At 40.0% G+C, this 15050-nt stretch overlaps 1 protein-coding gene across 1 annotated transcript in view; it reads left to right on the top strand.

Moving 5' to 3' along the window:
* Positions 1-9069: 9069 nt before the first annotated feature.
* SAMD13 (sterile alpha motif domain containing 13) overlaps positions 9070-15050 on the top strand; it is a 40017-nt gene continuing 34036 nt past the window's right edge. Inside the window, exons 1-2 of the mRNA XM_006736942.3 lie at positions 9070-9145; positions 13928-14012. Of these exons, the coding sequence (XP_006737005.1) occupies positions 13960-14012 (53 nt within the window). The 5' untranslated portion in view covers positions 9070-9145; positions 13928-13959. The remainder of the gene's footprint in view (positions 9146-13927; positions 14013-15050) is intronic.

Consider the following 15050-nt stretch of genomic DNA (forward strand, 5'->3'; position numbering starts at 1 on the left):
ATGTCATTCCTTTATTAGTAAACTGTATTTTTGGTTTATGGATAATTTTAATATCTTCTGTCTTTGGTATTCTGAAGTTTTACAACAATGTGTTTAGGTGGTTATGTGTCTGTGTCTGTTTAAATTTATCTCACTGAGGGTTCTTTGGGTTTTAGAATCTGAGGTTACTATCTTTCATCAGTTCTAAAAATGCCTCATTCATTGGGTCCTCAAATATTGCTTTGTCCTTTCCTATTTTATCTCCTCTTGAAATTCTGATTAGAGGCATAGTAAGCCTTCTCATTCTCTCCATGACTCAACCTCTCTGTCATATTTTCCAGCAATTGTCTTTCTGTGCCTATTCTGTGTAAGGTTTTCTTTTTTTTTTTTTTTAAGATTTTATTTATTTATTTGAGAGAGAGAGAGAGCATGAGGGGGGAGGGTCAGAGGGAGAAGCAGACTCCTCGCTGAGCAAGGAGCCCGATGCGGGACTCGATCCCGGGACTCCAGGATCATGACCTGAGCCAAAGGCAGTCGCCTAACCGACTGAGCCACCCAGGTGCCCCTGTGTAAGGTTTTCTAATCTATGCTTCTCACTCCCTAATTCTCTGTCAGCTATGGTTTCCTCCATATTCTTAATTCTTCCACTGGGTTTTTAATTTCAATCTTTTCATCTTTCATTTCTAGAAGTTCTATTTTGTTCTTTTTCAAATGTGATGGATATTTTTATATTCTCTTTCTCCTTCCTCACATTTTTATTTCCCTTATAATTTATTTTACCATGTTAAACATTCATTTTACTTTTAAACCTATCCATGCATTTAACAAATGATTTATATATTTTATCACTTACATTAAGTGCTTCAGAGTAAGAGAAGTGCTCCATCTATTTTTATTTAATATTTTTATTACTTCAAATTGCTTATACTTTAGGATATAAGAATCTTAACACTAGATCCTTCCCTGTTCCTAGATATCTAATTCTGTGTCCAGCTGTCACTATGGGCACACATCTCACTATATAACATCCATTACTCTAGGTAAACCGATCACCCTACAACTGCTGATAAGTGTGTCTTTCTTCTGTCACTGAGTCAGCCTCCAATTGGCCATGTCTCTACTGCAAACTTCATGATTTTAATTCAGGAGTTTATGATTATTTCTAAATCTCAAGATCTACCCCCTCCTTTCCATATCTCTAGACTGCTGCTGTGTTTTGGAGAATGTCCAAAAATTTGACCTTTGGATAAGGGGATGAGGCTGTACAAACTTTTGCTTCTTAGTACCATCTGCCTGGGAATAAAAATCTCTGGACAGGAAGAAATAAGAAAGGAAGGAAGACAATTTTTGGGAAGTCTATACATACATCCTTCCCACTATGGAGAACATGAGGGCAGGTATCCTGTATTCCAGTGATGAGTTTTCAATAATTAGAGGTAGTTTCAACAACAATTTGATCTACTATTTACTCATTGTTACAAATCCTGGCTTATCAAGTATACTAAAATTATCCTGCATTTTCTAACTGATCTATGGCTTGTGATCCTGTGTCAGTCCAATTCTTGCAGTAAGGGACAGGTATTATGTGTTTTGTAAACTTTCTGGACTAAATCGTCTCAGCAATGTTTATTTCATGTGATAAAACAGATCCCACATTGTTAAAAAAAATACAAAAAAAAACCCACAAAAACAAAAACCTGGATTTGTTTTCAAGTGTACACTTGACTCTTCATACATGTAGGTATGATGGCCAGTGTTCCAGGTGTGAATTTTAGGTATAACAATGTTCACCAGGGACATTTACTTTACCAATATTTACAGGTTTATCATTCAAAGCATATGGATTCATCTTCAATATCAGCACACAAGACCTCCTTTAGTCCCTTAATAAACTTTCTACTGTCCAACACCAAATGTCAATAGCCAATATCAAAGTGGCCAATATCAAATCTTGGTTGGGAAAACTAATGTTTATAAAACACTGTTGAATGAAATGCAGTCCATCTGTATTAGTGTCCTAAGACTGCCGTAATAAAGTACCACAAACTGGGTGCCTTAAAACAACAGAAAGGTATGCTCTCATAGTCTGGAAGCCAGAGTATGATTCAAGGTTTTGGCAGAACCAACCTCCCTCTGACACATCCACGGAAGGGTCCTTCCTTGCCTCTTCCAGCTTCTTGGAGCCCCAGGTGTCCCTTAGCTTGAGGCAGCATAACTCCAGTCTTTCCCTTCATCTTCCCTCTATGATTCTGTCTTCACATAGCACCTTCCTCTCTATGTCTCACTTCTTCTTACAAGAATACCTCTTACTCCAGTACAACCGCATCCTAACTAATTATATTCATAATGATTCTATTTCCAAATAAGGTTACATTCTAAGGTACTGGGGATTAGGACTTCAACATATCTTTTTGGAAGGTACATTTCAACCCAGTAACATTATTTATTCCTCCAAAGAGAAGATATTATCTTCCAAATAGGCTTGGATCCCACTATATATTTGAACCACAGGAATTTGTCTTCTCTGGACTACATGTAGATGCCAGGTTTCCACCTTTCATTAAGCAATGTTATAAGAAATAGCTTAATGAATGCCACTATTGTATTTACTAATCAAATTCATTAATAACCCTGCCCCCTTTTATTTTTTTTTCAGAACCAAACGTTACAGAAATTTTCCCCCTGAATAATTCAAACACTTTCATTTAGAGTCAATGAAAACCATATATTGAATTACGTGGGGTTTTTTTTCTTTTTTTAATTATGTGTTTTTTCTTGCTTTGGTTGCCAGGAAGCTTAAAAATTCAGCCATAATTTAATTTTAACAACTTTGTAGGATGCTCCAGCTTCATATCTTCATTTTTATTTCTCCTCTGGTATTGATATTTTATTTTCATTTGGGGATTGAGTAGTTTTTAAAATTGCTTCTTATATTATTATGAGTCACTTGAATACTTTGTTTAAAAATGTTAGTAATAAGTAAGGGAAAAAAAAGAAATAAGTAAATCTCTCTCTCTCTCCTTCTCCCCCTCCCCTCTTTCTTTCTCCCTGTCTCTTCTATTTACAGCAGATTTTCCTCCTGTCCCAGCTTATCCATCACTCAATGACTGTTCAAAGACTATGAGCCATCAACAGTCAGTACTCCGGTTTACATTTTAGATGGATGATTCAAACAGTACACAGGTAAACAGGGAAGGGGAGGCAAGATGCACACTTTATTCTTGAGCAAATCAACTAGATCTCACTGACTTCCTTCAAAGATTAAGAAAAAAAATAGCACAGGACCCATGCAACAGTAAAAATAAAAGAAATCTGGAAAAGCAGAGGAAATAAGTGGAAAAAATTAAATCCCTGAAAATCACACTGAAAGCATCAAGGAGTAGAATTTAAACTGAAGAAAATTGGGATATGGAGGGCAAGCTATTGAAAAAAAAATCACGTAGAATTTAGTGGAAAATGACACAGAATGAAAGTGATGAGGGGGAAGATGAAAGAGGCAGAAAACAAATAAGAGAAAACTGACAGGAATGACTGCAATCTTTGAAGCTGTGAATGAATACATGGAACCAAAAAAATTTACTTAATAGAAGAATTTTCTGAAATAAAAAGGATCTTAAAATTACATTTTGAAAGGGCTCACCACATTCCAAGAAAATTTAATAAAAGCTTTTATCTGGAACTTCAAGGACCATAAAAAAAAAAAAAAATCCTATGGTCACAAAGGCTGAAGGAAAAATGTCATCCTCAAAAATGAAGAAATCAGACAATATTAGATACCAGAAGAAAATGGAAAAGTGGTTAATGAATATTAAAGGAAAAAAATTTTCTATACCTGGTCTAACCTTTCATATGTAATGGTAAGAAAAAGAAATTCTGAAATACATAAGAGCTCAAGAACATAACATTTATGAACTTCTGAAGAATCTGTCAGGGAAAAAAAAACCAAGACAATGAACAGATGAGTAACAATAATGAATTCACAAATGAGAAAGTCATGAGGTAGAAAATGTTTGGTGATGAGCTTTGAATCTCTTTGTACATAAAATTATATTTAAGTAACTAGGATTCTAAGTCATAAAATGAAATATAATTGCTATAATGCTTAAAAGAGAAATTACATAATATAAAGATAATATTTTGATGATAATAGGGACAAGAATCATATTTGCTCTCCAAACTAACATAAAGGGAGAGGGCAGGGAGAAGAAAATAGTCGAAGTAGATTAAGTTCATCATCTTTTGCCATCATTTCATTTTAAGGTAAACTGAGAAATATAAATGTAAACATATTATTTAATACACTTTACAACTTCCAAATTGCTACAGTGCGGTCGGTGACCTTCTAAAGTGGCTCCCAATGCTCTCCAACTCCTGGTATCACGCCTTTATGTGTAGGCTAGACATAATGACTTGTCTCTAACAAAGAGAATGTGGCAAACTGATGGATTTCACTTCTGAAGTTGAGCTTTTAAAGACTGTGATTTCTGTCTTGCTTACACCCTTTCTCCACCTCTTCTCCCACACTTGCTTTGATTAAGCCAGCTGCCATGTTGTGAGTTGTCCTATGGAGAGGCCCACGTGACAGGAAACTGAGGCTCTCTAGGGCCCATGAGGAACTAAATCCTGTCAACAACCATGTAGGGAAGCTTGAAAGTGGATCCTCCCCAACTGGAGCCCTCAGCTGAGAATGGTGTCCAGTACAACACCTGTGAAAACCGAACAGTAAAAATCCCTGAAGCAGAGGACTCAGCTAAGCCATGCCAGGATTCCTGACACACCGAAAGTACAAGGTAAATGTGTGTGCTGCTTTAAGCTGCTATGGTTGGGGGTAGTTTGTTACACAGCAAAAGATAACTAATACACAGAGGAAGATAAAAACAAAAACAAAACAAAATTAAAAAAAGGAAGCAGAGCATAAAGCAGAAGAGAAAACAAAGAAACAATAAGCATTCAAAAAATAAACAGACATAACAGATCAAGTTAAACATATCTAATTAAAATAATTTCAAGTAGGATAGAATAAACCGGTTTTTTTGTTTTGTTTTGTTTTGTTTTTTGAGATCCAAGTATCATGTTTATTACTGGTAAAGAGGTCGTTGTTGAAGAACATAGCTGGCTTCTGCTCAGTGAGTGGGCTTCTACAACTCCCCTCAGCTCCACTTTCTCTCCATTCATAGAAGCCTGCCTCATTAAAATCACAGGGCTGCCTTCTCAAGAAGACCTTTGCTGTCTCCTTTCAGACTACAACCCTCCCATCTCCTTTCAGACTACAACCCTCCCATCTATGTTCATGCCATTTGCTCATTTTTTTACAAGATTGCCTATTTCCTTATTAGAATAAACCGTTTTTAAAAAATGATTAAATGGGACAGAGACACTTTATAATGGCAAAGGATATACAACTCACAATGAAGTTATTATTGCTAGTATGAATCTTCATATATCAAATAATAGAGCATTAAAACACATAAAGGAAAACGTCAAGAAATAAATAAATAAATAAAAGAAATGTTAGGAGACTTCTTCCAAAATCTCCTTCCCGCAAGGCTCCAAACATCCCCTAATCTGTCTCCATGTTCCAGCCCTCCCCAACCCCTGAAATTCTTCCATTGAGTCCTCTGGAATTTGTGATTCCTCTCCCACATCAGTTTTCATTGTTACCACTCTGGTTCAAGCCATTATTATTTCTTGCCTGGGTTACCGCAATAGCTCCTTGCCTATTCAGCTTCTGCCATTGCTCTCTATGATCTCTTCTAGATAGAGCAGCCAGGATAACCCTTCCAAAATATGCCTGACTATGTCACTCCTCTGCTCTAAACTCTCTGGCAGCTGCCCATTTCATTCAGCGTGTAAGCCGAAGTCCCTACAACACCCTACAAGCCCTACATCGCCTGTCCCAACCCAGTGGTCACCCTCAGTCCTCCTCTCTCCAGTCCAGCCACACTGACATCCTGGCTGTTTCTTGAAAACTCCAGCCACACACTCACCTTGTGGCCTATGCCTAACTGTTTTCTCTCTCTGGAATGTTCTTCTCTCAGAAATCCACACAGCAATTCCCTTACCAACTCCAAAACTTTTCTTGAATGTCACCTTCTCAATAAAATTTATCCTGATCACTATACTTAACCTTTCAACCTACACTCTCCTGTCTTCCCAGTCTCCTTTATCCTACTTTATTTTTTCAAAACACTTTCTAATATGCCATAGAATTTACTTATTTAGTTTATGTTTATTATTTATTGTCTGCCTCTTCCCACATTCACATTAGAGTATAAGCTCCATAAGGGCAGAAACTTCTCCTGTTTCATTTATTTATGTAGCTCAAGTATCTAGAAAGGTGCCTAGTACATAATGGGCACTCAAAAGATATTTGTTGACTGACTGACTGAATACATGATTCTCAGCCTTGTCAAACCTAATGCCTCTTTTCATAACAAATACGGGGCAATCCGCTCTTTAACAATGTGAAAGGAAAGTCGTAAACTACCTACACATATAATTTTTTTTAAAATTCAAAATGATGCCTTAACTGTAATATAAAGGAAAAAGTAAATGTGTGATTCATTATGGAACTGCTCAGGCATCCCTAAACTAAAAGACACAACGAAGCAATCAGATGTTTGATTCACCTGTAGAATCACCGTGAAATGGACAGCCATAAAATGAACTGTATTGGTGATTCAAATTCCAAACACTGTATTGCCATTCAATGTACTGCATTCCAGGAAAAGTCAATACATCTTAAAACTGTGTGAAAAACACTTTATGTTTATATATAAAAGAGATTCTAGGCTCGAGTAAATATAAATAGGTTTTTCATCTACATGAATGGACAGTAGAATAGTCGTCACACAGAATGTAGGAAATTCTTTGCTATGCAGTCCTAGCCTGGGCACTGCAAGATATCTAGCATCTTTTGGCTCCACCAACTACATTCCAGTAGTTCTCCCCAGTCCCTGGGACAAGGAAAATCACTCTGGTAAATTTCCAAAACAACTCCCGGAGGTAGATCCATCCCAACAGACTGGTTCTGTAAATCCAGCAGGATGCTTTTCTATTGTCATTGGCTACCTCTCTATAGCATTTGACCTGTTAATGAGATTCTCTTCACTTCTCCTTCCTTCCTTGACTTCCGAGTCACGGCCCTCCTGCAGCTTTCCCAATTTCACTTCCACAGTTCCTGCCAGGTGTCATTGACTCTTTACCTCCCCTTGCCCATCTCCGCTGCCCTTCCTTAAAAAAAAAAAATGATTTATTTATTTGAGAGAAAGAGAGAGCAGGGGGAGGGGCAGAGTGAAAGGGAGAGAGAATCTCAAGCAGACTCCCTGCTGTGGGCGGAGTGCCAGGCAGGGCTTACCTCACAACCCTGAGATCATGACCTGAGCCAAAAGCAAGAGTCCGATGCCTAACCAACCGACTAAGCCACCCAGATGCCCCTGCCCTTCCTTTTTCCACTCCACATGATCTTCAACTCCCTCACCTAAGGAATTGACTCTCAAAGTTCTGTTTCTACACAGGATACCCAAATTCACACTTCCAACTGACACTCTGTCAGAAAGCCTGTAGTTATACATGTCCAAAATCAAACTAGTCACCTTCCTCTAAAACCTATTATTCCATCCATTGTACCTATCATCCACTTAGGCAATCTAGAAATGACAATCATCTTTGTTCCCTAGTCCTCACTGCCACATCCAGTTGACTGCACTGCTCTCTGTCGATTTTGCCTTGGAAGTGTCTCATACCTGTTTCCTTTCTTTTACTGTAGTTCAAGCTCTCATTACCTGTGACTTAGAATACTGTTACAGCCTCCTAACTAGTACTTCTACTCCAATTTATCTTTTGATATTTCCACAAAAGGAGGTAATAATAGTATTTATTAGTATTTATAAATAATATTTATATTTAGTATAGTGGTGATCGAGTGCTCATTATATGCCAGCCACTATACTAAATGCTTCCCATCTCTTTTAATCTGCACAACCACATCATAAAGTAGGAGTTATTATTATTGAAATTTTAAAGATAGGAAAAGAGGTTTGGGGAAGTTAAGTAACTTACCCAAGGTCATAGAGCTAGCTCCAAAGTGACACCAGCATCCCAGCTCTATCTGGCTTCTAAAATCCCTGTTGTTTTTGCCTTTTTTTTTTTTTTTGATACAACTTTTTCATATTGCCTCTAGTCTCATCACAACCTTCTATTCAGTCTCTACATTTTTCCCACCTGCCATTTCCTTCCTTATCCATCTACCACTTTTCCATATTGCTTCTAGACTGATCACAACCTTCCATTCTGTCTCTATCCTTCCCAGTCCATTCTTCCAATCCACAGGTTCTTTGGTTTTACTTATCTCCTTACTTTGTAAGGATTTATTCATCAGCTATTTCAAGAGAGTCCTTCACAGCAGGTTCCTCTTCTTTCACTGCGCCCACCACATCTGCCCTCCTTCTCCCCACTCTCTTCCCAGCTGCTGAGAGCAGGGTTAGAAAAGGGAATGAATAAAGCAGATACAAAAAACTCCCTGCATCTTAAGTTTTTCTCTGCCTAACTCAGTGTTGTTTTATGGTTCCAACGTAATGAACGAAATAAAAGGTGTTCTGTAAACTGTAGAGTGCTCTACAAATGTAAAGTGCTATATATTCACCCTACCTTTGCATGCCCCGGGCTTCAACTGAGTTACTCTGTGAACGACGGCAAAGGTGTTCCAAGTAGAGAACGCCACGTTTGCGTTCGGAGTTAAGGAAGAGTAAGGCCCCAAATAATATGAATTTGGCTCGGGAAATGTCTACTTTGTCGTTATTGCCCAAACCCAGCTTAAAACTTCATCAGGACGTGAGCGAGTAAGACAGGGCGATAATGGTATTGGCCTGAAACCCCCCAATTTAAAACTCTCTCTCGGACTGTTCCCCTCCCCCCTCCCTGGAGGTTTTAAGTTCTTGCAAACGTCTTCCCCGACTTTCACAGGGCCCCCGCCCTGTGCGCTCCCTTCCTGACCTCTCCGCTTCCTGGTGGCCCCAGCCCTCGGACCCCCGCCCCGCCCGCCGGCGGAGGACTACAAGTCCCGGCGTGCCGCGCGCCCGCCCGGCCGGCTGCACCAGGGCTGGGCGCGTGGCGGCCGCCGAGCTCTGCGCGGGGGAAAGCCTCCCGGCGCCGGCCGTGCGGGGAGGTAAGTGATACGCTCGTGCTGCGAGGGCACTGGGAACGCGGCCACCCTCTCCCCTCTCCAGGATGAAAGGAAACGAAGAAAACCACAATAAAAACCGCCCTGCCCTCCCTCGTCTCTGCTGTGTGTCCGGTGCTCCTGCAGCTTGTTGCACCCGCGAGCGTGGAATCTGTCACTCTGGAGTGGAACTGGGGGCAGAAGCGTGCCTGGCTCCGCGGAGAGCCGCGGCCCGCCGGGGCCGCGGGGCAGAGCTCGCAGGATGGGACCGGGTGGTGGCACGGCTCGGCTGGGCGCCCAGCGAGCGCCACACCCCCACACTCCCTTTCCACAGACGGGCTCCCCGGGGAGCCCCCAAACTCAAAGACGAACGGTTTCTTCTTGAAAGTCTTAGTCAGAAACTTTCCCCTCTTGTCGCCAGTGCCACCAGCGAGTCGTTTGTCTATCGGACGGCGCCGCTCTGCCAAGAGGCTTCCTGGCGTCCCCTCTCCTGCCCTCAGTCTTGTCCCACCGCTCGCTCTCCAGGCCGCTCCTCCCTCTCCCCCGAGACGCCCTTAGGGACGCGGTGAGCTTGGCCCTGCCCTCCGGCGACTTGTCGAGATTTCTTCTGCAGCCACGTGGACCCAGGTCTGCACTCTGCGATGTGGGCTGGACACTCCTGCGGGCCGATTCCTTGACGGGAGGCAGGGCGAGTGGTTCCTTTGGGACAGCGCTGGGTCCCGGGGTGGGGGCTGGGGTGGGGGGAATGAGTGCTGATCAATAAAAGAAGCCCGATCAGAGGCACCGGTTTCCCACCCTTGCTGACTCATCTCCCCTCTTGAGCCCATTCCCAAGTGTGCCTGAAAGTTCTGCTTCAGAATCCCAACACGAGGATCTTCCAAGTTATTCTAACACATTCCATAATATCCTGGATCAGAAGATCTTGTTTGTCTGCCTCTCTCTCACCCTACACTTAACACACTACACACACGCGCCCATAAAAACACACTCTGCACACTACACACTCTACACACGCCACAAACACAGAGCATACACATTACACACAGCATGCACATTACATTCATCACATAAACATACATACCCACACTTCGTTTATGCTACAAGGCTACATACACATACCATATACAACATACATGCATACACACTATTTTTATTAGCAGAGGGTTAAAACAGTTTGTTGGAGAGAGTGAGGAGGAAGTGGGTGAGTACTAGTATATATACTTATACCCACAAATGTCAATTTATTCCACAGTTAGAAACTAGATAAGTGAAACCTGCTGTTGTTAGAATTCAGAATGCTTTCTTGACTCCTTTTTGTTTTTCTTCCATAAAATGGGATTGATTTCCTACATCACCTTCTGAAACCCTTACCATTATCTAACAAGCAAACTTTTGATCACAGCAGGGGAGAGAGAAGATGTCCTCTATGCGTAGGAAGAAAATCTTGGAGAAACTTCACAGAAACCTTCCTACTGTAGGGGTGTCTAAGGAAAAGTCAGGTGTAACTACATTTTCTTTGCCTCTCCTTCCAAGATTCAGAGCTGAACTGATTTTGTTCTGAGCAATGGCATGACAGTGCTGTTGAGACACGTTTCCCAAACCCCCCTTTGCCCCCCAGGACTCACAGCCCAACCCATTTGAATTTAGTTGGAGCACATTTCAGGAATTTCAGATCAAGTCCCAAAACATTATGAAATCTGTTGGTGAAAGGGCTCTCTATCTCCAGAAGAGTTCATCATTTTCATCCATGGTAATAAGACTTACCTGTTTGACCAGACTCAAAAAATGGTCCTCAAAAATAAATTAACACTTAGAATTTGTCCCCAAATTATTGTTGTTGTTGTTGTTATTATTATTTTTAGAATTTGTCCCTAAATTATTGTTTGCTTTTTCAAAGGAGCAATGGTGAAGTTGGGCAGAGAGAGCATTTGAAATCTTTATCAATGATGATCTTTCATGAAGTTGAACATTTCTAATATTCTTGGAATGAATAAGGGAAAAAAATTTTGACTTTGAAATTCAGGTTGCAAATTTAGATTACAGTTTCTGATCTTCTTCTAGGGCCCTTAAAAATTACTAAAGAAAAGGGAGACCTGCTGCTTTCTCCTCAGTTCTTCCTGAACTCTACGCAGTCATATAGCAAAGGTGGTTTTTTTTTTTCTAGGATCCTTCTTGGTAACCTGTATTCTCTGCCCTATCTTGGTTTAGTTGACATCTTGACCCTAAAAGTGTCCAAATATTGATTGTTGTTTATTTCGATGACAGCTATGCATGCTTCCTGTGTATCTATGGCATATTTGTGGAATGGGAATGTTTCCCTTCAGCCGTGGTTCCCAGCCAAGCAAGGGAACTGTGAGATTGACCAGAGTAACTTAAAAGATCATGCCTAGTACTCTCTATGCCACCTTCCCATTTCCTGAATGGTAGGAGAAACTATGTTTGGGGGTTGGCATAGTATCTTCTTTTTCATATGTAACTAATATAGAACCTGGTGCTCATAGATAGTGTTAGGTAAATTTGTTGAATAATGCTTTGTGTGCAACTGGGATGAACAGTTAAGATTAAAACTCCCAGAACTAATTGTTTTTGTAGAATGAGATTTGTTTCATTTTGAATTTTGGCTGACTTCATCTGGTAGGTTGAATGCCAAAAGAAAAGAATGTAGGTGTTCTCAAAAGATCTGGTCATCCACTTTGCATCCTCTGAAATATGTTACTTCCTGCATAATGAAAAAAAGGATTTTCTGCTGGGCAGTGCTTTCCTTATTCTTAAAGAGATTACTTAAAAAAAAAAAAAAAAAAAAGTCAGCCCTGGGAACTTTGTCCATGAGTCTCTGTTAGGAAGAAAGAGTAACACAGGACTGCAGCTTCTGAGTATTCACTGGTTATAGCCAATAGTGCTGGGTTCTTTTATTTTCTCTTGTTTTTTTCCCCCATGGGGGAGAAAAATAGTTTTCAAAACATGACATTCCTCTTCAGAACAACATCAAGGATCTATCATGCAGCAACAACGCAGGGGAGGGAGAAAATAAGAGGCTATTGATACCGCTTGTTTTTCTTTACAAGACAGGTGCAGGGAGAATTCTGCGGTTCTTGGACTCCTGATTCATTCACTTCCACTAATTGTGCTGAAGGTAGTTAGCAAAAGTGAACAGGCACACTGTAGCTTTAAAAAGTCAGCCATGAACCAGAAGGCAGTTGGTGCAGCTTGTGTGTGATTCCTAACGTCATGTTGGCTGAGAGCCAGCCTGGTTTTATTTCACTGTGTCAAATTGTACCTCCTTATTGAATTCCTTTGCCAGCCTACTTTGTGAAAGAAAACATTGGGGTTTCTTTGGCTGTTCTTGATAAGCCTATAAAAAATGACATGTATTAGTTGCTTCTAGGTAGGTTTTCTTTTTACTCTTCCACAAAAAAGAAAATAATAATAATAATAATAATAATAATAAGACAATGTAGGATGGTGTTACAGAGTATCATTGTGAGTGTTTTGTTTTTTTTCTGAGATGCTTAGAAAATGGTGAATGTGTAACAGTTTCCAACTGAAGTGAAATCATTCTTTTGGCATGGAGCTGCAGCACTATCTTCTGTCTACTCTGTAACGGTGTGTGAATGTATGTTAATATCTATATGTAAATTAAATGTTGGATTTCTCTATGAATGATCTAAGTGGTTTAGCAACTGGAAGTTTGTGTGTGTGTGTGTGTGTGCGTGCACGTGTGTGTATGTATGTGTGTGTATCAGGAGTGAAGATTATCCCACACTTAACAGTATTATTTGTTAATCATCTACTTCTTGAACAGTGATAAAATCTTGTGACTATACTAAATGATGCACTTGTCGTGTCAGAGTAATCCCTAGAGAAAGAGTGCCGAAGTATAAAGTAATCTGAGAGGAAATGTATTTAATTTATGGCTTCGGCTGTAGAACAAGCACATTTCAGACCTAGTTTTTTTAAAGCAGTTTTGTTCATAGCTTTTTCATCTTGCTAATTGCATATTAATTGTGGAGGGTTTTAATTTTTTTTACTGTCCTCATCCTACTAAACAAAAAGACAAAGTGATGGATGCTACTATATCTCCTTGGATGTTTTGGTGATTTTTACCTAAATCTAATGAGCTGCCTCCCCTCTCTTACACACACACACACACACACACACCAGCACCACCTTTCTGTGCTAAGGGCTATCTGACATTTTTGTGAGCTTCCAGCTTTACCACAGCATGGCCATCTCACAGACAGGCTTTAAGGCTTTCGTTGAGAATATGTGAGGTAGGGGAATACTTGCTGACAAAAGCTTTCAGTGCTCTTTTGCATTGCAATGAAAAAATAGAAGGTTTGTGAGTGGACAAAAAAAAAAAAAATGCAATTAAAAAAAAAGAAAAAGAAATCATAGCCCGTGGTCTGAAGGGGCAGGAAAAGGGGGATTGTTTTTCTCGACTTTGACTCATTTATGAGTTGCAGTGTCTTAAGTGAGAGCTTGGCACCCAGGGGAAGCTGTGCCAGTTCACACAGCACTTGTTTTGAACGAGGATTCAATTTCATTTGCAAATGCTTATTGTCAAGGCAGGGAGTGCCAGTACAGATGAAAACACCCCAATCCATCTCCTCCAGTTCTTTAGGTTTAATCACATCTCTCCAATCGCCGAGGGAACTGGAGGTTTAAACAAACATACGTGAACTGGTGTGAAGCTCTAAAAGGGACCATTACGGGGTTTCCGATTCAGAATATATATTCTTCTCTCACTTTCTAAGAATTAAACACAAGCTTTTCTCCCTTATTGATTAGTTGCTGAAGTAAAGGAACCCTGCAGCCTTCCCATGCTATCTGTTGACATGGAAAACAAGGAAAATGGCTCTGTCGGTGTAAAAAAGTAAGTGAAACTGGCTTGTGAGTTCTGCTTCTGCAAACAACAGAGGGACTTGGTTTCTATTTTTATACTTCTTGCTTATCTACTACAATACACTGTTTAGGGGTGATTTTGCATCCCCCCCAACCCCAGTTGCCTTTTTCTTTATTCCATTTCTAAGACAGAGATGACTCAGGCATCAAACTGTGCATAAAGGGTTAGGGTGTCAGGCTTTGGAACAGGGACGGTGGAGGATCTTAGCCCCGCATTCTGTATATTGAAACAAAACACTGAGCAAACAGACTCTGCCTTCCAAGTCCATAGGCTACAAGGGTGGGGGCAGAACAGAATTCCAGTCCTTTTAAATAAAACCACCTCTATCAAAACTGAGACCTGTAGTAAAGGAAAGAAAAAAGCTTTAGTTAGAATACGAAGTTGAACAACTCTGTCCTACTAATTTTATGAACTGATCCTTGAATGTGAAACATTTCAGTACATAACATAGTGTTCTGTTTTCATGTCTGTTCTCACATTTGAAACTTTGTTGTGAGTTATATGCTTGATTCTTTTAAAAAGGAATATTTAGTTGCATTATATAGCATATTCTGAAACATGCTACATATTTCAGGGTAACTCATAAGATATCTGTGAGTATATGAAAAATATGTATATCCCTATTTAGATGTTATTTTGAAGCTATAACTACTGTGACTACCAGGAGAAAGTAAGTTCCAAGAGAGTGTTATCTTCCATTTTTCCATGTCATTTAGTTTAAAACTGCCCTCAATTTGAGCTTTGGAGAAAACTAATTAAATATAATCCATAGAAGTTATGATATCTAAATGAGGAAACAGTGTGCTACATGTTTGTGAGTAGAGGGTATATTCTGTTTCACAGAAAAGTTACATTAAGGTAAACTTAATAAAACTGCTTTTAAAGATTCTCCTGTAATGTATATATATCAGTGCCATGCTGGCATGCTTATCCCGTTCTTGAAGTTTAGGGTAGGTGAATGTAGGAGAAATAAAAGAAACAGATGCACTCCCCTCCCCCCCCCCCCCC

The sequence above is a fragment of the Leptonychotes weddellii genome, chromosome 4 (assembly GCF_054177405.1).
Source record: "Leptonychotes weddellii isolate Sample4059 chromosome 4, ASM5417740v2, whole genome shotgun sequence".
NCBI lineage: Eukaryota > Metazoa > Chordata > Mammalia > Carnivora > Phocidae > Leptonychotes > Leptonychotes weddellii.